Genomic DNA, 26052 nt, shown 5'->3' with positions numbered 1-26052 from the left:
GAGTACCCCCAGAAAGTGTGATAGGACTGTTATGTGACCTACAGCAGCTCCGGAAAGATTCAAAATCATGAAATGTTCAATTTTTCCTTTTTTGCATTTTAAATATCTGCAGACTTTCCCCTTTCAATTAATATAAGTTCAGAAGACAAGAACTATTTTTAAAATATTTTTGAAATATGTTCTGCAGGGTGTGGCCCACTGTGGTGCTGTTAAACTGCTGTCAAATGTTGTACTCATGAATCTACATGCTCATCATGTACATATTAGTAATGTGAGAGAAAATAAGTGTTACAAAAGAAGTGTTGTGGGTAACGTGTGATAATTCGATATATATCACTCGCTTGATTGTCGTACGTTTTATGTTTATTTACTCTCTTGTAATGCTGAAAATATTCCTAATGTATTCTGTTCATTGAAGTCTCTGTCTTATTGAAGGAAAACCGTGGATAAACGTAAAGTGACTAGGGATCCTCTGAAGGCTTTTAAGAAAAGGAGGAATGTTGGAAAGCCAAAGGTAGTTGTTATTACCGTAAACAATAAAGATGATAACAAAGTGTGTGAACCTAATCTTGGTGGTACACCTGCCCATTGCCATGAAAGTGAGAAAGAAAATAATTTGCAGAGGAAGATTGGTTCCGTTAGTGTAAAGTACAAATATTTTATTGTCGAATCGGATGTGAATGAAATATTTGATATGTCAGTTCTCAACGGAATTTTTTCAAACTGTGTAAGATGTATTCAGTGTAGTGAAGTCTGTCTGGAACTCTCTGCAAAAAATCACGTAGGACTTTCCAGTGAAGTGTGGTAAGTGTTCATACATGACCTCCTTTTGGAACTGTGTTGCAGTAATTCCAAATGAAGAAAATTGTAGCAAAATCTATGAACACAACATTAGATTTGTTTATGCCTTGCATACAATTGGTGAAGGTGCAGTTTTCTTGGCATGATGAGTACTCCAAATCACCCAACCAAGTTTATGAACTATAATAGATTCATAGGGTCTAAAGTAGAATATGTCTGTATAGAACCTATGAAAAATGCTGTGGAAGAGGCAGTAATAGAAAACAGCGGTAATAGAAACCTGATTGCAGCATTCGATGGTACCTGGCATATCTTCATGGTGTAGTATTTGCCACCAGTGTGTATACAGGGAAAGTTTTAGATGTAGCAGTAATATATATATATTGTAGGTGTCCACAAAAAAATGAAGGTACACATGAAAATAATTGCACACCTAACTATACTGTCAGCAGTGGAGGAACGGAAGTGGCTGGTGTTGCTAGTATACTTCATTATTCTGTTGCATATGATAATGTGCGATAAGTAAATTACCTAGGTGATGGTGATTCTATAAGTGTCAAACATATTCAAGAACTGAAGCCCTATGGCGATGATGTTGTAGTGCAGAAATCTGAATGTATTGGACACGTACAGAAACAAATGGGATCAATACTTCGGCAAGTGAAAGCTTTGTAACAAAAACAAAAACTCAGTGATAGTAAAGGTTTGCGTGAGAAGAGAAGGTTAACTGACAGTGTTATTGACAAAATATAGAACTATTGTGAAATAGCTATTAGGCAAAACACACACAGTCTCAATGAAACAGGTTTGGGCTCCTTTTTTTCCATACTTTTTCAACCAATGAAGGTCCCCATCAATACTTGTGTCCCAAAGGACTTAAGAATTGGTGTAAGTACAACACGGGATTGCTAGCTAGTGAAGTGTACATTCATAAACATAGTCTGCGTGATGTGGTAATGTAAGTGATAAAACATAGTTTCAGAGACCTAGCAGCTCCTGAACTGTTGAAAAAGTGTGTTCGTGGAAAAACTCAAAACCCCAATGTAAGTGTAAATAGTGTTACATGGTCAAGAATCTCCACAACTGTGTTGGAATAGAAACACTTCACTTTGGTGTGTATGATGCTGTTGCTACATTCAATTATGGCAATGTTGTAAGATGCAAAGTATTTCGAAATATGGGAATGTATATAGGTTTCAACATGGTAAGAACAATGCTTGCTTTAGACAAAGAATGTCTTTGGGCTTCTGACAGGGCTATAAATAGTCTAGAGATACAAGTCAGAGTAAAAAGGAGGAGGAGAAAGAGGAAACTGGAGGAGTAGTTTGCAGCAGATGAAGATAATCCAGCCTATGGATTGAAATGCATGAAAAAGGTAATCCAAACTTTGTCACTTGATTCCCAAAAGTTTTATTTTTTCATACAAATTAATTTTTTTTCAGGATCTACCAAACCAATTTGCTTAAAATTTTTAGGAAATGTTACACAGTCCCTTCTGCGTAACTTAACACTACGTTTTTCCAGAAACCTGTATATTGTTCAATTTATAAACAACAAATGGCACAAAAGTAGTGAATTTTCATTGAAATAGAAAAAATTAATCTCTAACTACTGAATTCAAATGGTTAAAAATCCATGTATTAAGTTGTAGCCAATACTCCAATAAATAACCTGTAAAAATTTCAACTTCTGAGCTCAAATACTTTCTGAGAAAACATTAATGTATAAGTGCTATTTTAACATTGGAAAGATAGGACTTTCTGGAGCCTCTGTAGTGGAATAGCAACATAACACAAATGTAGGAAAAGTAATCTTAAGGAAATGTAACACATCCATGAAAGAAGTGGCTTTCAAAACACTCGTTCAACTGATTCTGGAGTATTGCTTGTCAATGGGACCCTTACAAGGTAGGGCTAATAGAAGAAACAGAGAAGATCTAACAAAGAGCAGTTCATTTCATTACAGAGTTGTTTAGTTGTCCTGATAACATTAGAGAGTTGCTAAACAAGCAAGTTCCTGTGGCAGTTGCTGCTAGAGAGGCTTGTGCGTCACGGAGTAGTTTACTGTTGAAATTCTGAAAGAATTCTGGCTAGAATAAGACAACAAATTAATTTCTCTCACATCTCGCAAAATGTCCACAATGAGAAAATTCGAGAAATTATGGCTAATACAGAGGTTTATCAACAATCATACATCCCACACACCATTTGCGAATGGAACAGGGAAGGGGTATCAGATAGTGGTACCAGAAGTACCCTCCACCACACACTATTAGATGGTTTGCGGATAATTGATGTAGATGTAGATATTTGGCTGTAAAGCCACATAGTGGATCAATCATCGTGAATGCCATAGAACAATGCCGATTTCTGAGTGATCTTGATATAATGAACTTTTCTGAAATGTGACATGTGTTCATCAAGGATTGTGATTTATTCACCTCATAGCTTACAGGCACTAATGATATAATTGTGGTACAGGAGACATGTCAAAATAGGATAATACGACTTCACTGATATTAACTGTAATTAATAAGATAGAGCAATATTTGAACATCAATGTAACTTTTTGTGAAAAAGACATCTATGTTTACATAACAAGATAGTTGATAACTACATCCTCCTACCACAGATATTCAGTTCATCCTTCATGAAATCCTCAACTGACTAGTAGCATTGCTGAAGTAGGGTACAGTGAAACCCCTATTGTACATTTTCGTGCGGTCCAGACTTAAAAAACCCAAATTGAGGAAAATGCAGAATTAAGAAAAATTTAACACAAAAAAGGCACATATAATTGGCAATTGGCATATATGATTAAAAATCTCAATCCTCTCCAATACTTTGTATAAAACCTGTCCAAGTGGAGGAAATTAAATGTAGAATAAAATGTTTATACAATAATTTTTGGTAATGAATTTCATCAGGACTTAAAACATCACAGATGTGTAACAGCAAGTAAAAATTCATCAAAAAATTGAAATTGGTAGCTGGGTACAAGGTAACCGAGCTATTTTCCAACATGCTATGACCACAAATTGTACATTCAAAACACACTTTTTTGAGAGATCATCCTCTGTGCTCACCCAGAAAAAGAAAAAAACTGATGAACGTGCTGAATTAAACCAAAAACATCACAGCAGCTAAGTGGTTAAACCATAAGCATATGTAGACATCTGCTTCCTGACAAACTTTGTCAACATTGCTGTTATATTAATGCTTTTCTTACAAGCCGCACTTCATATACTCGCTGTCATTAAAGTGTAATTTTAGGCTTGATGAGAGAAACAGACACATGAAAAAATGAATTTGCTTCCCCAGTTGACATGACAAGCTTATTATAAATTGTCTCAGTAAATTTCTGTACACTGTATAAAATGTAAATTTGAAAGAAAGCTCAAGTGCTACAGTTTTGCTTTGTGCCCTCTACCACTGCTGCCAATCTTTATGATCTACAATGGATTGTGCAAAGTATATACATGAGTAGTATATGTAGTTTTTGCAACTCTATCATGTCATATTTGAACACGATGGTCTTCAAAATGTGCTATCGCCAAATCCTTGTTCAATTTCCATGTGACATCTCTATCATAGCATATCATCTGCACGAAAAGTATATTTTCAGTACCAGAGAAGGAAAGTTGCCACTCACCATATAGCGGAGATGCTGAGTCGCGGCAGGCACAACAAAAAGATTCACACAGTTATAGCTTTCGGCTATTAAGGCCTTTGTCACCATTAGACACACACACACACACACACACACACACACACACACACACACACACACACACACGCAAACGCAACTTGCACACACGTCTGCAGTCTCAGAGAGCTGAAACCACACTGTGAGCAGCAGCACCAGTGTATGATGGGAGTGGCAACTGGGTGGGGGTAAGGAGAAGGCTGGGGCAGGGAGGGGGAGGGATAGTATGGTGGGAGTGGCGTATAGTGAAGTGTTGCAGTTTAGACTGAGGTAGGAGAGAAGTTGCGGAGGGGGTAAATAGCGGAAAGTAGAGAAATAAAAAGAAATTAAAAGACTGGGTGTGGCGGTGAAATGACGACTGTGTAGTGCTGGAATGGGAAAAGGGAGGGGGCTGGATGGGTGAGGACAGTGACTACCTTACTAGGAAGGAATGTAAAATTGGGAAATTTTTAGCACTGGGGCTACAAATTTTTGGTGTAAAATCGTGAAAAGCGTTAAATCGGAGAATGTGAAATCCAAGTTCCACTGTATCATGTAGCTCACTTTTCAGTAAATTTAAATTCATTCTCGGAATGTTCTTGGCTTTTAGTTTGTTGTAAATTTTCTTTCTCTTATGCTGGGGAGTCTAAGCATACAAGTTTAAATGACGAGCAGGGAGCATACAATTATTTTTGTCTCTTGTATTATATCTGCGATCAAAACATTTTTCCTTCCATAATTCTAAACTGCCATGTTATATATATATATATATATATATATATATATATATATATATATATATATATATATATAGAAAGATGATGAAACTTACCAAACAAAAGCGCTGGCAGGTCGATAGACACACAAACAAACACAAACATACACACAAAATTCTAGCTTTCGCAACCAATGGTTGCCTCGTCAGGAAAGAGGGAAGGAGAAGGAAAGACAAAAGGATATGGGTTTTAAGGGAGAGGGTAAGGAGTCATTCCAATCCCGGGAGCGGAAAGACTTACCTTAGGGGGAAAAAAGGGAAAAAAGGACAGGTATACACTCGCACACACACACACATATCCATCCACACATACACAGACACAAGCAGACATTTGTAAAGGCAAAGAGTTTGGGCAGAGATGTCAGTCGGGGCAGATGTACAGAGGCAAAGATGAAGTTGAAAGACAGATGAGGTATGAGCGGCGGCAAATTGAAATTAGAAATTAGCGGAGATTGAGGCCTGGCGGATAGCGAGAAGAAAGGATATGCTGAAGGGCAAGTTCCCATCTCCGGAGTTCTGACAGGTTGGTGTTAGTGGGAAGTATCCAGATAACCCGGACGGTGTAACACTGTGCCAAGATGTGCTGGCCGTGCACCAAGGCATGTTTAGCCACAGGGTGATCCTCATTACCAACAAACACTGTCTGCCTGTGTCCATTCATGCGAATGGACAGTTTGTTGCTGGTCATTCCCACATAGAACGCTTCACAGTGTAGGCAGGTCAGTTGGTAAATCACGTGGGTGCTTTCACACGTGGCTCTGCCTTTGATCGTGTACACCTTCCGGGTTACAGGACTGGAATAGGTGGTGGTGGGAGGGTGCATGGGACAGGTTTTACACCGGGGGCGGTTACAGGGGTAGGAGCCAGAGGGTAGGGAAGGTGGTTTGGGGATTTCATAGGGATGAACTAAGAGGTTGCGAAGGTTAGGTGGACGGCGGAAAGACACTCTTGGTGGAGTGGGGAGGATTTCATGAAGGATAGACTTCCTCAAATCCTGCCCAGAAATGAGATCCATCCTTCATGAAATCCTCCCCACTCCACCAAGAGTGTCTTTCCGCCGTCCACCTAACCTTCGCAACCTCTTAGTTCATCCCTATGAAATCCCCAAACCACCTTCCCTACCCTCTGGCTCCTACCCCTGTAACCGCCCCCGGTGTAAAACCTGTCCCATGCACCCTCCCACCACCACCTATTCCAGTCCTGTAACCCGGAAGGTGTACACGATCAAAGGCAGAGCCACGTGTGAAAGCACCCACGTGATTTACCAACTGACCTGCCTACACTGTGAAGCGTTCTATGTGGGAATGACCAGCAACAAACTGTCCATTCGCATGAATGGACACAGGCAGACAGTGTTTGTTGGTAATGAGGATCACCCTGTGGCTAAACATGCCTTGGTGCACGGCCAGCACATCTTGGCACAGTGTTACACCGTCCGGGTTATCTGGATACTTCCCACTAACACCAACCTGTCAGAACTCCGGAGATGGGAACTTGCCCTTCAGCATATCCTTTCTTCTCGCTATCCGCCAGGCCTCAATCTCCGCTAATTTCTAATTTCAATTTGCCGCCGCTCATACCTCATCTGTCTTTCAACTTCATCTTTGCCTCTGTACATCTGCCCCGACTGACATCTCTGCCCAAACTCTTTGCCTTTACAAATGTCTGCTTGTGTCTGTGTAGGTGTGGATGGATATGTGTGTGTGTGTGCGAGTGTATACCTGTCCTTTTTTCCCTTTTTTCCCCCTAAGGTAAGTCTTTCCGCTCCCGGGATTGGAATGACTCCTTACCCTCTCCCTTAAAACCCATATCCTTTTGTCTTTCCTTCTCCTTCCCTCTTTCCTGACGAGGCAACCATTGGTTGCGAAAGCTAGAATTTTGTGTGTATGTTTGTGTTTGTTTGTGTGTCTATCGACCTGCCAGCGCTTTTGTTTGGTAAGTTTCATCATCTTTCTTTTTAGATATATTTTTCCCACGTGGAATGTTTCCCTCTATTATATTCATATATATATATATATATATATATATATATATATATATATTTGGGCTGTTAATAATTTAGGATTTTTAAATAGTGAGATACATGATTTCCTTGGCTGCACAGCACACGTTTGTAATGATTCTTTTCTGTAAATCAGTATGTGAGTTATTTTGCTCAAAATTCCCCAAATAACAATACCATACTGTATAACAGAGTTTAAGTAGCTATGGTATACAATTTTCCTTGTGTCCATGTCAGAGGCATTAGCTAACATTTGCAGTGCCAGTGCGAAGCTACATTATTTTTTTATTGGATATAACTAAGAAACCTAAGAGGTTTTGGTCTTACATGAAATCAGTAAGCAGTTCAAAATCATCTAATCGGTCACTCAGTGAACATACATGCCAAAATGTTGATATTTGATGTTTGGATGGATGACATCACAATTATAGGTAGTCTGCGTAAAGCAGTTGTTGGCCACTGATACATCATATATATGGATTGCAATAACCCCTTCAGTGTCAACTAAGTCCTGAAGATGGTGCATTGAAATGCCGAAACTGGTAGCTACACAATAACTTAAGGATGGCTGTAGGTGTTTAGTTTTCTTACAGTGATGAACAGCCGTAGTCCCCCAGACGACCTGGCACAAGGATGGTTGTATAAAAAAGTTTGCTGATAATGCTGTGGTGTACAGGAAGGTGTCGGTGGTGAGTGGATGTAGGATACAATACAACTTGGACACAATTTCTAGTTGGTGTGATGAATGGCAGCTAGGTATAAATGTAGAAGAATGGAAGCTAATGCAGATGAGTAGAAGAAATAATCCTGTAATGTTTGAATATAGTATTAGTAATGTGCTGCTTGACAATCACATTGATTAAACATCTAGGCATAACTTTGCAAAGTGATATGAAATGGAATGAGCACATAAGGACAGTAGTAGGGAAGGTGAATGGTCAACTTTGGTTTATGGGAAGATTAAAACTGTGGTTCATCTGTAAAGGAGAGCGCATAAACACTAGTATGACCCATTTTCTGAGCCCTGCTCGAGTGTTTGGGATACCCACCAGACTGAATTAAAGAAAGACATTGAAACATTTCAGAGGCGGGCTGCTAGGTTTGTTACTGGTATGTTCTATCAACATGCGAGTATCATGGAGATACTTCGTGAACTTGGATGGGAATCTCTGAAGGGAAGAGGAAGTTCTTTTTGTGGAACACTATTTTGAAAATTTGGAGAACTGACATTTGAAGCTGACTGCAGAATGACTACTGCCACCAATGTACATTCCACCCAAGAGGCATGAAGATTAGACAAATTAGTGCATGTACAGAGGCTTGTGGATAGTCATTTTTCTCTTGCTCTGTTTCCAAGTGGAACGGAAAAGAAAGTGAGTAGTAGTGGTACGAGATATCTTTCGCCACGCATCATACAGTGGCTTGCAGAGTATGTATGTAGATGTAGGTGTAAATGTACTTGTACTTGTATTTGTATTTGTACTTGAACTTGTGCTTGTTTAACTGTTGGCCAAGTATATGATTTTTTATTGTGCTTGTTAGTTTATTGTAATGGACTGTGGTATTTTGCTTTGCAGTTTCCATCAGCATCTGTGTTAAGTATTTCAGATGTTTCTTTACCACCTGTACCAGCATCATTTGGAACAGCAATTGGTCGTTTATTAAACACCAAGGAAGACAGTCATAAATCATCAGATGATAATGCGACTTCATGGTCAATGAATGAATATACAACTAGTGCCTCCACTACTCAGAGTCCAGCAATGAGTAACAATCCTTTCACAAATGGAAGCCTTTTGGATGCTCTTGAACCCCATACTACATGCATTAATTTGCTGAATGAAATGCCTGACAGTGTCTCCAAGAACAGAGGTACTATTGATATTAAAGGGAGCTGTTCACAACCTCCACCAGCCAAAAAGAAGAAGATGAAGATGGCACCTTTCACATATGTGCTGTCTGAATCAAATCAAAACACTTCAGAAAATGCAGTCCCCTTGCCTCTTTCTAGTAACAGGTTCAAAGAGGTGTCTAAATACAGTTCCTCTTCAAGAGCTGCACCTAGTAAATCTGGCACAGACAAACTGGATGATATTACAAATTATGTAAAGAAGGTAAGATATTTATATTTGTCTTAATATTTACTAAACATTATAACTACCTTTAATGGTTCAACAGCAAATTATCAAGTTGTTTCAGAACAGAGTTGTTTCACAGTCCTATTTTGTCACCATATGCCCATTCTCACCTCCCTCTCCATCTCCCTCTCTGCTGCCCCCTTCCCCCATTTTAGACAATTATACAGTTAAGTCTGTGACCATCTATTAAGTTTAGTTTGTTTAATTAACACTTGTTAAATATTTTCAGGTAAAAGGTGCACTTGATACTGAAAATTATCAGAAATTTATCTCTGTTGTGAAAGAATACAAGACTGAAAGTAATGTGAAAAAGCTCCTTCTGCAACTGAAAGATATTTTCTTACGGTCAAAGGAATTAAATCCATATTTCTTAGGTAAATATTTTTATGTGTGTATAACACTGTGAATTCTGAAAAAAAATTCTTAATGTTTCTATATTTTCTGTGATCTGTTTCATAATGTGAATAAAATACGGGTTGTTCAAAAAGTCTCTCCGCAGTGCCGTATGATTGTTAGCTGCGCGTGCTGTATGCCGCATTGAATATACCGAAATGAAACTCAGTGAAATAAAAGTTATTCATTTATTGAATATTCATTTTTACTTGCAAATTTTCACATTAAATGCTGAAAGTGTGGCCCCTGTTGTTGAATACACAGTTCAATTCCTGTAATTATATGGCACGTGTAGCTAACAATCATATGGCACTGCGGAGAGACTTTTTGAACACCCTGTACCTTAATTCAGCTTAGCCATGCACTTGCTTTTGTTTAATATTTATGCATTATTATGTTTGATTTATATTAATTTTTAGGCTATTACCACAACGTTTGTCACAAAAACTGAATATACATGCAACTTTTACAATTTTTTTTTAACATCATTATGCCCAGCTGTGGTGCATGATTGTACTTATTTTACTGATATCGTTGCTTTCTTTTTTTCTCAAAATATCTTCATTTTCTCGCTTTGGTTTTTGCTATGTTCTTCTGACTGTGTTCTCTTCAATGTAACATTTGGTTTAGCTTTAAACTGATGCTTGTTGTTATAGATGCATTCAAGATATAAAGAAACTGCGCTCTCTCTAATTAATTTTGATTATCAAGTGTTGTTATTCACATGTTCGTGTCTTTATAAATTAATGTAAGGTGTACCCAAATGAAAATGCAATTACAGTTATGTGGAAAGAAATTTTAATAACAATTATAGAATTACAGTTCACGTGGAACAGTATGACTGTACATAATTGCCACTGACATTGATACACCGATCCCAGCATGTAGGAAGAGATTGGAAGGCTTCAGTGTAGGAAACTCCCGGGTCACTGATGGATCTGGTTTTTCCATAGTGTGCTGCACTTCCTTGCCATGGTGGACTTCTGAAATTTCGGAGATTGTTTTAAGGGGCCGAAGATATACAAGTCACATGGGGAGATGCTGGGGCTGTAAGGAGGATGTTCTAGCACCTCCCATTCATATTTCTGAAGGAGCTATCCCATTTGAGAAATTGCCCCTGTACTTGTTCTTGATAGTCTGCTTGAGCCTCAGAAATGTATTGCAATACTGCCCAACATTAACTGTTGTACACAATGTTAGCCAGTTGATAAGTAGGCAGTTGATAAGTAGAGGTCCTTCTTCATTGAAAAAGAAACTGAGCGTTTCCAGCCTTTGTGGCACAGTGAGCTTTTTTTGAAGAGGCGAGCCCAAATGTTACCACTCCCTCTCTACTCATCTGTTTGTAGACAGGGCCAAACTGGTGACACCACCTTTTATCACTTGCCACAATCTTAGCAAAGAAATCCATTCCTTGCTGTATTTATCTCAACAGAAGGGCGAAACTAACACCCATTTTCACTGTCTTCTGAAAGATGCTTGGACATGCACTGTGCACAAACTTTGCCATAACAAAGCTTCTCAGAGAGTTTGTGATACACTGTTCCTTTGCATGTTGACAGTTCAACAACAGTATCATGTGTGGTGATCTGATTTTTCATCTGTATGAACTCCTCCACAACCGAAATCATAGCACTGGTGGTGATAATGTGCATCTGCCCAGGGCATGGCATGTCCTTGAAGTTTACATTCCAGTCTCATAACACTGACACCACCAGATACTGTACACCATGTGAGACACTGCTCTCTATACAGTCCTTTCATCCTGTTTTAAATTTGTGATGCATGCTCCTCTTCTGTGTGAAGAAATTGGATAACCACTCTTTGTGCTGATCGGGAGGAATTCGTCATGAAATGAAATATAGAAACAACTCTCTAGAAATGAGGAAATGGCTGCGAAGCCGTCAACTCCGCATGTGCAACTGATAGTAGCATCATGCCACCCTTGGTAAATACATTCACCCACTGGAATTACAAATAACACCACTGCAGCGAAAGTCTCCTTTTCAATTAGGTGTACCTTTCCATCTGAACAAATGCTGCCAGAAACATCAGCTTTTACAGCCATGTGTGTCTTTACTAGCCTAGTCAATGTCTTCAGTTTGAGGAAACAATGTGGGATTAAGCAGGAAAGTCACCAAGATCTCCAGCTCCGACAAGGACTCCTCTCCCCCTTCTCTCCTCTTGCTCACCTGTTACTTGGAACGGTCTACTAGCTTCTGTTTCACTGTGTCGGGGTACTACTATGTGGTAGGTTGGAATATTTTTTATTTCTCTTTAGTTGTAATATCTCTTTTGAAGATAGTTTGTTTATACAAAGTGACACCTATATACTAAAACTGAACACATACGGCCATAGATTCTACCGCACTGTCAGCCATGTCTGAGCTGAGACCTCTGACTTTGTTTATCTGCCAGATGTAGCCGTTAACATAATCAAAGGTTCGCAGGAGAGCTTCTGTGAAGTTTGGAAGGTAGGAGACGATGTATTGGCAGAACTAAAGCTGTGAGGGCGGGGCGTGAGTCGTGCTTGGGTTGCTCAGATAGTAGGGCGTTTGCCCGTGAAATGTAAAGGTTCAGAGTTCTAGTCTCGGTCCGGCAACCAGTTTTAATCTGCCAGGAAGTTTCATATCAGCGCACACTCCGCTGCAGAGTGAAACTCTCGTTCTGTACATCATTTGTTTGTACATAACTGTATTTGTGTTTGAGCTGACAGGTAATACAGTTGTATCGCATTATCTAGATATTTTTTCAGTTTGACTGTTGAAGAATATTCTTTTTGTTTTCATTTATTTGTGATAAGACACATACAAGTCATGGAAGTGTTGAAAAGACATGTAGGATCTCATGCGAAGGAATCACAAATTTTACTGGTGCTACATATGATTTTTGTAGCAATGGAATCACAATTTCAGCTCAGTGTAAGCTGCTCATAGTCTGTTAAGAAGTAGTGTGTATGAATACTGTTAGCAGAAAAGGAGCACATCTCTGTCTAAGGTGCAAGATAATTGTAAGGGTCAAATTCTGTTATTACATTCATGCACTAGCCAGATGCAGGTGAATGTAGCATAGACATGTCAAATAACAACAAAAATAGAATGGTGAATGTAATCACTTTGTTAAGAAAAATATTTTTTGTCACAATAATAGTGAGTATCTTCGCAAAATAATGTATCTTTGAGTGAACAAAAATACTGAAACGGGAAACTGTTTAAATAAGCTTGTTTGTCAACAGTTAACTTATTTGATAACTGCTGACAGCTATCTGTCACCTCACATGCTCCTAACACCCCACTGAATGCTCAGTCTGTGACATAAGACCTTGCATTCAGGAACAATGCATTTATCACAACCACCACTACCACCACCACCACCACCACCATCATACAGTTGTTTCCTGCCAGAAGTCACTGAAGATAATCAAATGAATCTGAATAATACATGATCATAGGGGTCTATTAGGTCTTTCTGTAAGAGATTTCATAAGGTTTATAAGTGCTTAGGGCCACTGGTAGTGATGATGATGATGATATTGTGATGTGAAACTATAAAAGAAGCAATAAGCTGAATTATCATTGTGTGAGGGCTAAGAAATAATCAGTATGGATCACCAAAATCCAAAATATACTGAAAGAGCACCATTGTATATCTGTTGACTGTGGAAGAAAGTTTTATGGGGTTGAGGTATATGATGTGGCACTCAAATGAATGTGTGTGGTCTGCCAGGTGAACATATTTGGCTGTTATTCCTGGTTTGTTGTCAGACCATTACTTTTGGAAAATAGCAACGAAAACAGGTCTAAGAAAATTGTTATCATGTGATGACAGCATCCTCATGAATAGTCCCCATTGTCATTAAACCACACAGTGGAGTAGCATGTCCTCAGCAAATTTAAAAGCTATGATTTTTGCCAGCTTTCAGGCATGTCACAGTATCACAGAGAGACCATGATGACTAATGTTGCAAGGGCTGATCAGTCAGGTGGTGTGCTGCACTTCATCTATTAAGATGACTGTTGTCTCTTTTCAGGAACTACATGTTATTTTGACCTCTCTGCAGATACCCCTCCAATTTGATTGCACCTGTCGTATGTGTCTCTGCGTTATTGAGGTATACAACTCACCCCTCTGTGGGAAGGCTTACACTTCAAGAGTGCATATGTGTAGCAAGAAATGAAATACGTGTCAGGATATTGAGGATGTATCAGACATGAAAAGTGTTTGGCATATAGATAACCTTATATTTAAACAATGGAAACTCCAGGATGGAATAATGACAATATTATGAAAAAGACCAATTGCCACTCTCCTTATAATGGAGATACTGAGTCACAGACAGGCACAACAAAAAGATTGCTAAACAAATGAGCTTTTGGCCAAAAGGTTTTCTTCAAAAGTGCACACACACACACACACACACACACACACACACACACTACCACCGTCTGTGGCTGCTGATGTCCTACCTGGTTGTGCGTGGTGTTGTGCTTGCCTGAGTACCTCTATGTGTGTGTGTGTGTGTGTGTGTGTGTGTGTAAAATTTAAATATCATTATATGCAATTGAAGAATTCCTGCAGGATGTTTCCTTCTGATGATGCTTCGCTAATCTGCTGAAGTACATGTGCAAGTGAGCAGAGAGAAAATGTGAAAAAAAAAACAAACAAACAAGCAAACAAACAGAGAAGCATAGCTTCCTTGTGTTCTTGGTGGCTGATTTAGAATTTAAAGTATCTGAATTCGAATGACTGATATTGCAATTTGGATCTTTCATTGAACAAGTTTCAGATGTGATGGCAGAGTAGTGAAGCTGCCCAGACAAGTACAAAATTTCTGCTACTTGCCATATGTATGATGTATTGTCACATTATTTGTCTGATTTCTTTTATGTACATGTAAATATTAATATATTAACAGAAAATTGTTAATTGAATACGACCAATGGTATAATGAAAGGCAACTGCACACCATGTAGAAGAGATGTGTCGTAGTTGACGGTGGGTGTATCTCAACTATAAAACCACAACAGTGGCTCCCCCTTCTACCCCCCCTCCACCTAACTACCCTCTTTTACCTTTCCCCTGCCTCCATTTCCCTCTCCTCTCCACCACTGTACAGCGTAACTTTATACATACTCAGAATTAATTTCTGTTCACAGGTTTCCGAGCATTTTTAAAGGAGGATCATGAAGGTGAATTTTACCGAATGTGTGAACTTTGGAATGTGACAACTGTTTGAGATGCAAAAGGTTGTAATGACAAGCTGTGCTCAAGATCTGACTCTTAGGTTGGTATATTTAGCTGTGTGTATTTCAAATATTCTTTTTCAGTTGCTACCTGTTGCAGATGTCATGGACAGCATAAATGCTTTTGCCATGATGTGAGACAGTGTTTATTTAAACAAGACATGGTTTGCTTTAATGGATACTGAATTGAAGTTGTACTCTGAGCACAGTTGGAAAAGGCACAGATACCGTATTTACTCGAATCTAAGCCGCACTTTTTTTCCGGTTTTTGTAATCCAAAAAACCGCCTGCGGCTTAGAATCGAGTGCAAAGCAAGCGGAAGTTCTGAAAAATTTTGGTAGGTCCCACCACAACTAACTTCTGCCGTCAAATATATGTAGCACTACACAGGCATGCTTTGTAGGCACAAAGATAGATACTGGCGCCAAAACCTCTGCATCAGTAAATAAATTTAAAAGAAAAGGTAGAAGACGAGCTTTTTTTTCTCCGCCCCGAGTTTCGACCACTGCATTTTCATACATTATCCAACGAAGTAAAGACAAATTCCGTATTGTTCATCTTAGAATGTAGCAGAATTTCAATGTACTACGAAAATCCGACTGGCAAGATTGTTTGGGATGTTTGTCAATATGGCCAACACTACGTTCTGAATTTTTTCCAACCAGTGAGAAGAGATGATTGCTAATAGGAACCTGATGAAATGTGAATCACATTCAGTATTCTCTTCACCATAAGAATAATACGAATATAAACATTTTGCCATGTATTCTTGCATGTTTGCTGCTATCTCGTTTAAATCCTGTCTGCCTAATAAACTACGAAACTAGAGTGAGACAACAGCAAACGCGGAAGAATATACGTATCGTGTCATGTTTATATTCGTATTATTCTTATGTGTAATAGTGATACAGTCAGAAATGAAGCACAGCAACTGACTAGATTTTTAAATCTAAGATGACTCTAATTTCTATGCAGAATTTGATGTACTAAAGAAGCGGCCGCAAAGATTTTCAAACGGTGAAAAATTTTCGCCCAACTCTCGTTCAGAACATGTTCTATCATACGCAGTCTATTATTTGGTTCTTGTTGATCATTATCAAAGAGAGCAGCAGTGTAAGTAACAACAAATAGCAGTCTCTTGCCATTGTTTCGCTAATGAGACGATTCCTCTCTCTTTTTTTAAAAAAATTGTAAGCGGCGGTAGCGCGCACAAAAGCAAGCCATCCCGCGAGCGGCGACAGGCCGTAAACACGCACTATCATAATGCGACAAACAATGCATGACACAGTATAGTAATGCATTTTCAGCTTAGAGTGACGTAAACACCTATAACAAAGAAGACGGCACTTATCAGATCAAAGAAAAATAAGCAATCGATTCAAACCAGACGAAGCACGTGAAAAAGGAAGGGTACCCGTATAAATACGGACGGAGTGCCTGACGCTTAGCAATGGCTACCTGGTGAACCTTAACTGCTAAGCTTACGACTCGAACCAAACTACTGTAGCTGTATCGTCATTCATTCGACCTAAATTGTGTCTCATATTACAATGGACCAACTTTGTTTCGATTTGGAGGTGCGGCCTAAAACTTTTCTCTCCCCTTGAATTTCGAGTCTCAAATTTCAGGTGCGGCTTAGATTCGGGAATTTTTTTTTCTTTTATTTCGAGTCTCATTTTTCAGGTGCGGCTTAGAATCGAGTGCGGCTTGGATTCGAGTAAATGCGGTAGTGGAACGTGACACTGTTAGGCAGATACTAGTACACACAGTTAAACAGGATATAATAACAATATAGAATGGCATGACACTAAAGTTCAGAAAAGTGAAGGGAAGAAGCAAAGTCTGGCAAAAATATCACAGTCCAAGGTAAACAAGGACGATCAGTTAATGGAATCAGTTAATGGAATAGTTGCAAAGATGATACTTTCAAAGTAAGAAGGCTGATTTCCTGCTACAGGCAGCCTTTATTAGCTTTCCTTGGGTACTAGGGCAGTGATGTGGGATGGCTGAAGTTGGAGGTTGGCACCAGTGCCTGTTGAAACTTCAATAGGTTTGGAAGGATTTATATCACCATAGTTTTTATCATATCTGATTTAGCACTTTTCATCAAAAGTATGTTTTCTTTTGTGTGTGTGTGTGCAGCTTGTTGACTTCCACTAAAAGCTACTGTGTGAGACCACAAGTGTTTGGAAAAGGGTCATCATGTGAATATGAAATCACCTCGTCACTGCCAAAATAAGACCACTGTGACATCATTGCTTCAAGGAATCATCAATTTCAGCTTAGTAAATGTTGTTGAAGGCATAAACATACATTGCATATTTGCATACCACTAGAATGCTGAATAGTGTGTTAACTGCATTTGAGAATATTATCCTGCAAATGGTTCAACGTATCATAAATTTACCCATCCCCAAATCTTCAAGGTTACTTAATAGGCAGCCATATACCAAGTAACAATGAATGTTCTTTATCATTAGTGACAGAAAAGTGACACTGCACACTGTCAGGATTGACAGTCAGTTTTTAATATAATTAATAGGGCTGATTGTACAGTGAATAATAATGAAAGCAAAAAATGCTCATGTAAGAGTTTGAGTTTATCATCATCTTGCTTGAGCATTGAGAGTATGGGAGTGTTTTACATGACTGTGATGTGTACCAAACATCGTGGCACACACCAGTCTTATTACATGCCACAGGGTGACTGTGGAGATTAGTATGATAAGTTTTTCATGAAACAGTCTACAATAAACCAGAGAGCCTGAGCCCATGAGCTACAAAAATCACATAATGTGGAACATTCATAGGTAATAAAAACTGGATATACTGGTCATAGGGAGTCACTTGCAGTCCTTCTTTATGTCAATTGCTGTTTTTATTTTTTACTTTTATTTATTTATTTTTAATTTTCAAAAAGACCTGTTTCAGGCAATGTCAGCTATCTACAAATGTATACAAAAATAACAATAAATTACAATTGGTTTTTAATTTTGAATTTACATATTTTGTAATTACATAGTAACCCGTCTTAACAGCACTATCAGTTCACAGTCACATACTAGAACCATACTTGCATGGTATCATTTTATATTAGAGGGCACTCTTTAAAGCTCAAGATGTTTTGCACCAATCAAATTTCTTTTAAAATTTTGCTATAAAGCTACAGGATGCGAGTATGGCATTAGTACGTGAAAGTGAACTGATAGTTCTGTTTAGACTGGTTACTCTGTATCAGTGAGATAGGGTACAATATAAAACTTTTATATTAAAAATAGAGAGAAAAATTTTTAGTTTCATAATATTGCAGTCACAGGATTAGAACCCAATTGTAATCCATTTCTAATGTTTAACAGATGTGAAGTTGGGCAATATTACACAGAATAGGTCTTTCTAAAATAAAAAAAAATAAAAAACAGCCATTGACAGACAGAAAATGAGCCTACAGATAACATCACAATACAATGCAAGACACAGTGTGTTTGGTAATGTAATTATGTAGATTTGGTACAGTTCTGCCTGCACTGACAGTGATGTGTGCATGAGGTGTGCTTGATTGTGTGTATGAATGGTGTATGTTTCTTTTTTGCTGATGAAGGCTGTGGCCAAAAGCTTTTAATTGTGCTTGTCTACAACTACTTAACGTGTCTTCTTTACAGTAAGTAGCAATGTATCTTTTCTTATATTGTTGATATTTCTACATAGAGTTTTCAGTGCTTGTTTCCATGTTATTTTCATCACATTCAGGTCTAAAAATTTTTCTCGTATTGTCCTGCAAAATGCTGTTTTAGATAGTCAATTCTTCATCGAAGTTCTTCATTTTTCGTATCCTCCATTCCATGTTGTTGTCATCACATTCAGATCTAAAAAATGTCATTAATATTTTTCTTTTGAATATTAATATTTTTTCTACATCTTTGTTTCTAAATATTAATACTTCACATCCATATAAAATGTTGTTGGTATAATAGTCAGTTTGTGCAAGTGAATTTTGAAGTTACTATTAAGTAATATTTTCCTTAAGATATTGATAAAACTGAAAAGTATCTTAATCATTATTGCTAGACGTGTACCTATCTCTATATCTGTCCTACTGTTGTTAGTAAAAACATTTCCCAAGTACTTGAAACAGCTAAATGTCTTGAAGTGAATACATCTACAGCCAAAGGTGCAGCACTTCAGATTTTCTTGGTTATAATAAGATATTCTGTCTTTTCTTCATTAATGTCTAATACTGTTTTCTCAGCAATTTTATAATAATTTTGCATAATTCAGATTAATTCTGTTTTGGAACCACATATTAATGATACATCATCTGCATAGCCAAGTTTAGTACTGTTAACCCTGCAGGTGGGTCCCTTGTGGATTAATGTTAATAAATTCTCAATCTGTTGCCTCTGTGATGAGATTAAATAAAATAGGTGAATTGGCATCTCCATGCCTCAGTCCAGTGTACACACTAAAATTTTCAGGTTCTCCTACAGGTGTCTTTATATGATATAAAATGTATTCTATACACATTTTAACTAATCTGATCAATTTTGAGAGTATTTCAGATTCCTTTGTTATATTTAGGACTGTCAGTGTATGCCATGGTGGGTCTTTTTGAAAATGTGAACATCTACACTCAATTCCTACATCTTCTCAGTTATTTGTCTTGGAGTGAATAAATGATGTAGTATAGATCTACACTTTCCAGTCACATTAACGTGACCACTTGTCCAAAGCTGGAATTAACTACCTTTTGCAGCGGAACCGACTGCAAGATGTGCAGGAAGAGAGTCAGTGACGTTCTGGAAGGTGTTAACAGAGGTGTGAGCCACGCCAACTCTAGTGCCGAGGCCAGTTGCACTAGGTTTCTCGGTTGAGGATCCATGGCACATACAGCCTGCTTGTAGTGTTCACACAGATTCTTGATTGGGTGTAAATGCCAGGGGAGCATGGTAAACTCATCCTGGTGCTCTTCAAACTACGTATGTACACTGTGAAATGTGTGACACATTGCATTGTTCTGCTGGTAGATGCCATTGTGCCGAGGGGAAACAAATTGCATGTAGAGGTGGACATGGTCCCCGAGGATAGATTTGTACTTACGATGATCCAGGGAATGCCACGAAAACATTCCCTAGACCATAATACTCCCCCCTCCTTCTGATGATTGTTGCAGGGTTTCTGATTTTGCACATTTCACACTGTACACACCAATAGCCATCTGTCTGATGGAGCTTAAAATACGATTCATCTGAAAAGGCCAGCTGCCACTCCCCACGTTACAATAATTACTGCACTGTTTTCCACATCCCCCAACATGCTTTATATATCCTCCAATGCTAGTTCTGCCACCTGATGTTGGACTGTTGTTATTGCACATTGACATTGAACATAGGTGGTGGTCACGTTAATGTGACTGGATCATGTTTTTCTGCAGAAACTGCATTGGTAGTCCTAAATTAGTCCTTCAGTTATGGGGATCAGCCTGGTTAATAGGAAAATCTGTAGGATTTTATAAGTGACACCCAGTAAAGCAGTTGCTCTGTAGTTATTGAACACGAGGGAATCATTCTTCTTAAATATGGGACATACACCTGCACTTTTCCAGGCTTCAGGTGTGGTTTCTGTTTTCCAAATTGTAAATAACTCAATACATATCTGGTCTTCACAAGTATTGTTATTCTTTATTACTTGCTGTACTTCATTAACTATTGGGGTGGTGACTTATACATAAGCCGTACCTGGTTCTTCACGTTTAAAGTAAGACTGTCAATCATTACAGTAAAGTTGTTACAATAATTATAATTTTGTGTGGGACACTGGCCTGGTGCAAGTCTTTCAATTGGACGCCACTTTGTTGACTTTCATGCCCCTAACCTACCCCAGTTGTCCGATCAGGGAAAGGGATCCTACAGTTTAATGTGGAATCTGAACCATGTGTTGTTCCTGGCAATCCTTCACATCATTGAAAGGTAAAGGCTAGGTTAAATCGAAGACTGAACACTCCAAGGTCCAACCAGGAATCGATCACGTGCCCTTTTGGTTTCCGGTCAAGCACTTTACCACTAGACCACCAGGGCCCGACATAGTAGAGTAGTTGTGAAAAGTATGTTTTCCATCTTATTGTATGTCACTCTGTTGGTCAGTGTTTTCCTGTGCTGATCCTTTATAATCTGTTCTCTTTTAGTGAATTTACCTAAAGATTTTTTTAAAAATTTTGATGCAACTGTCTTGCTCTGTGATGATTGAAATTGGACTCTAGTTCTCTTATCATATTATTGTAATGTTCCCTTTTCTCCTATCTTAGGATTCATTGTGTTTCACGGTGGATTTTGTAGTATCTTTCCTTCATTGTAATATTATTTCTTTCTTTATACTTTTACCTTTAAAAATTATAAGGTGGAATCTGGTCATCTCACTCGGATTGAAGATGCCACACAACTTGTAAATAATTAAGTATTTTCCACTTTTACAAAAATAATTGATTCTGTTACAAATTATCATTATTTTTAGAAACCAATGGCAAAAAGTATGTATGTCTGGTGAACTTTCCAAAACCAGGAAAATTTATCTTCACATTTAAAATTTCCATCCAGACAGGGACAGCGAAAGCAGTACCATAAGTGGTTACTGTCTCCAACTATAGCTAAAATCTGTTGTATATAGATAGTGCCCAGCTAGACCTTACAATCGTGAATGGTTTATAATATGGGATACAATACCGTTCTTTAATTTCAGTTTCAATCAGACAAAATTAAGCTATTTACAATAACAAAAAAATTCTTTCCTAACAGTAATTAATCCCTTGGCTTGCCTTTACAAAAGAATAGTTCACCAGTTATAGTAGGAAATAGGTAATCACAAAATTTGCCTCATTGCAGAAATGAGAAAGCCTTTAAAAATCTGATCTTGAAATATGTTTTTTATTCATAGACTGAATTTTTCTTCCCCAACGAAGGAGCTACTTTAAGTGCAATGGGGACATCGAGATATGACCAAATTTCGTTCAAGAATAGTAACTAGGTAATCAGAGAGGAATGCTTGTGGTACCACTTTTTGAGCCACAGAAGGATTCAGCCTGAACAAGATGTTATCATAGCACACCACAGACATTTTATGCAGGAAAGCTATTATTAGGAGCAATTAATTGCTGCTGAGATTTGTTTCATGCTCCAAATGAAAAATCGGATGACGTCTTAATAACTTGGCTCGCAGATGGCTTTCCTGAAAATATCATTCTGTGATAATTCCATAAATAGAGGTTCTATGGACAGCTGCCAGATTTATTGCAGCTCTTCCTTCAACAGCAAATTTTCCAGTTCTTTGTTGAAGGTATACTGGGGTGAGATGTATTCAGAAAAGTTATGTGAATGTGACTATACATGTGAAAACAAATAAATAGCACCACATGTACAGCTACAGTTCATTATATGAGGATGATTTTATACTCATTTAGTTACTCCACCAACTTTAATGTCAAAGCTCATGAGTTGCAGTTGATTCTACGCCTGTTAGAAGACTAGACCCTAAAAACAGGCTTTGACCCCTTCTCAGTGCACACCACATATAATTATTTCATATGAGTTACTGGTTGTGTTATTGTAAATGAGTGAACTAAGTTACAACCGATTAAGTTAAAAGTTTGATAGGATTCCTAGATCTCATATTTGGTGGGATGTGGCCGGATTTCAAAATGAGAGTTGTCAAGGTATTAAACATCTGTTCTTCTGATGTTTAATGTGGTATACCAGATTGTATTTAGCAGTACAGTTTTACCTTTTAATGACTGTGCATTGACAAAGGCTGCAGTTGTTATGAGTCAGCAGGCCATCATATACAACGCAGATGTAGTGCACTTACGAACGTGTATGGCTGATGGCAGGTGCTCACAAGTTTAGTCAAATAGTTTGTTTGTGCTGACTCTAATGAACTGCCACTTTTGATCATGTGAATGCTGATTTCTGTCTGTTGACTGCTTGTGAGTTGCCACTTTTTAGTCTGTACAGCTTTTCTGCCATAATTGGCAACAAGTAACAAGGCCATTATAGAATCAAGGAAGAGAAATGCTTTATTGACTAGATGTGGTAGATATTAATATTTTAGTGGTGGAGTAAAAACCCCTAAGGTTACTCTGAAGATCCAGCGTAATAATCAGATCTCATCCTGTGCAGTGATACTAGTGTCCAAGACTGGTTACAACTGCATATTACATGTTGTTGTTGTTGTTGTTGTGGTCTTCAGTCCAGAGACTGGTTTGATGCATCTCTCCATGCTACTCTATCCTGTGCAAGCATCTTCATCTCCCAGTACCTACTGCAACGTACATCCTTCTGAGTGTATTCATCTCTTGGTCTCCCTCCATGATTTTTACCCTCCAAGCTGCCCTCCAAGCTGCCCTCCAATACTAAACTGGTGATCCCTTGATGCCTCAGAATATGCCCTACCAACCGATCCCTTCTTCTAGTCAAGTTGAGCCACAAATTTCTCTTCTCTCCATTTCTATTCAATACCTCCTCATTAGATACACACAGTAAATTCAGCTTATCATTAAGACTCCAAACAACAAGTGAGTTAAGAACAGGAGTCAACAGAAGTTTTACAAATACTTTTGTGTTATAATTTATGAGTTTTTTATAGTGATCTCCATATTTGTTCTCCACAGGACAATTTTTTCGTTGCAAACATGCTTTGTTTAATGGTTTGATCATACTTTTCAATGACATTAGTCATGTGTCACAAGCATGTAGCAGATTATGTGAATTTTTGAGGATACTGAATTTTGGTGAAATATTTGCTGCTGTACAGTCATTTTCAGTGGTTATTTACAAAAATAAGGGCTGAAAAAGGTGTATTTATATATGGAAAAGTTTTATGTTAAAATCAATGTAGTTTTAGTGGAATATCAACATTCAGTATAACTGATGCCAGAACTGGCTGTGCAGAGTGCTGATTATAATGACATGAGTTTTTTTTACCCAAGTATGCACTTTGCATTATTTGAGAAAATGCCACACAGTAAGCAGGATGTGATACAAATTTTTGCCACTAGAGGCATAATTTAACATGGAAACAATAATGGTATGCATAGTAGATTTTACATGACCCGTTTTATTCCTTTAGAGTTTGTAAAAGAAGGTTTATAAATTTAAAACGACTAAACTCTGTTGAGATTTAATATGGTGCATTCAAGTTTGGATGATGTAGACACCTTTAATTTAGAATAGTTTGAAATTTTGTGTACACTCTCGGACTTGCTTAGAGTGGTATGTGACAACATTTTAAATTTGAATTATTGGGTACTTTGATAGGATTGCATTTTTACTGCATTCAAGATAGTACAGTATATGTTCATTCAGACTTCACTTGCCTTTCTTCAACAAAGGAACAAAATAACAGCTCACTCTTCCAGCAACACGTTTCTTGTGTGCAGAAAGCGCATCTGTCATTGCATCATCAGCAGTAAGCTGGGCCACTCCTATGATAATGTAACCCCCAGATCTGTCACAGAAGAAAAATGAGAATGATCAGAATGAATGTTAACACTGATGCACTGTTGATCTATTGAGAATCATTTGCAACATCTGTAGATCAAGTTGTCTCTAGAGGCTCATTAATCTCGTTCAGAGTCACATTTAACCAGTCCCGAGAGAACTTTCCCATACTGTTATACTTGCAGAGAGAGCTCTATCATCTGTTTATTGTACTTTTGTAATCATTCTACAGGATGATTCTTATAAATGTTTAAAAACCCCAAAATGATGTGGGGGACGCTAAGACAAGTAATTTAAAGTAAGACACATGGGGCTGCAAATATCAAGAAATACCCCAGTAGTGGATGATAAATGTGGAACATTTGATGTCACCAGATGGTGAACCTCATCACACATGCAGCAGTTGGGCTTGTTGATCCTATCCTTGCTGGCAGGGACAGTGCTACTCACTGCTTATTAAGGTATTCTGCATTTGTTCTTGATTTATCTGATGTGATATTGTAGTGCTTGCTGTATTGGTAGACTATGATGAATTGGTACACATTCATGAAAACGGCGTAGCCTAGCGGAGCGATGTGTTGCACTGTCCTAATAGCGAGATTAGGCTTGACAAGCCCAACCATTGCACATGCGGTGAGGTATGTCATCTGGTGACATCCACTTCTGGGGTATTTCCCGACATTTGCAGCCCACTGTGTCTTGTATTAAATTATTTGTCTCAGGATCATCTACATCACTTTGGGTATTTTTGAACATTAATAATGATCACTCTGTATAGTCACATGTCCTATCAGTGTACGCAGACTCATCAATTTTTACCATTCTTGTTGTGTACTTATTTTTTATGTTATTTTTATGTTTTATAAGGAAGAGCTGCAAACATTGTTCTATTGTTGGCTGCTTGCACTGACCTGCAAGAACAATTTGCTTTTCCTGAGTCTCCCACTTTAAAAAAAAAATTAATGATGTGGTTCATTTTATGCAGGTACCTGATTGGTTGGAAGCAGCGGAGAAAATGAAACAACAGTTGAACGTTACAACAATCATTTTGATCATTGGCTGAAGAGGACAAAAGAAGATAATATTTATATCTAGATCCATCAGTATTTCATACTTGTGATCAAAATGAGAATTACATGTAAACATATTTCTGAAATATTTTTAATTGCATATAATTCTCATTGAACCATAAATGATATTTTTGTATTATATATTTTGTAATTTTTTATATTTTTATAGATAATTTTTATATTTATGACATATATTGTTGTTGTGCAGAATAAAACAGTTTGGTGTCTACAAACTAAATATATTCTTTTGTGTACACATCTGGAAAAGAATTTATCTGATGGACAATTAACACCATTAGAGCTGATGCCCGTACTGTGTGCAGGATGGTCATGGTAGGTTCCTGGATGCGTTGGCAGATTCAGTAACAGAAGAATCAGTTGTAAGACCTGTTTATTCAGTAATTTTACAATCTAGACAGCGTCTTCCATTCTCCGCTAGGTCCTGGATGCGGGTCCTCACGTCCGTC

General features: G+C 38.0%; 1 protein-coding gene across 1 annotated transcript in view; it reads left to right on the top strand.

Moving 5' to 3' along the window:
* The window catches only part of LOC126473191 (regulator of telomere elongation helicase 1 homolog), a 117956-nt gene extending 92178 nt beyond the window's left edge, over window positions 1-25778 (top strand). The window contains exons 13-16 of the mRNA XM_050100086.1: window positions 8840-9376; window positions 9630-9774; window positions 14947-15074; window positions 25501-25778. Coding sequence (XP_049956043.1) covers window positions 8840-9376; window positions 9630-9774; window positions 14947-15026 — 762 coding nt within the window. The 3' untranslated portion in view covers window positions 15027-15074; window positions 25501-25778. The remainder of the gene's footprint in view (window positions 1-8839; window positions 9377-9629; window positions 9775-14946; window positions 15075-25500) is intronic.
* Window positions 25779-26052: the final 274 nt, after the last annotated feature.

This window comes from Schistocerca serialis, chromosome 4 (assembly GCF_023864345.2).
Source record: "Schistocerca serialis cubense isolate TAMUIC-IGC-003099 chromosome 4, iqSchSeri2.2, whole genome shotgun sequence".
NCBI lineage: Eukaryota > Metazoa > Arthropoda > Insecta > Orthoptera > Acrididae > Schistocerca > Schistocerca serialis.
This window is presented reverse-complemented; position numbering and strand designations above follow the sequence as displayed.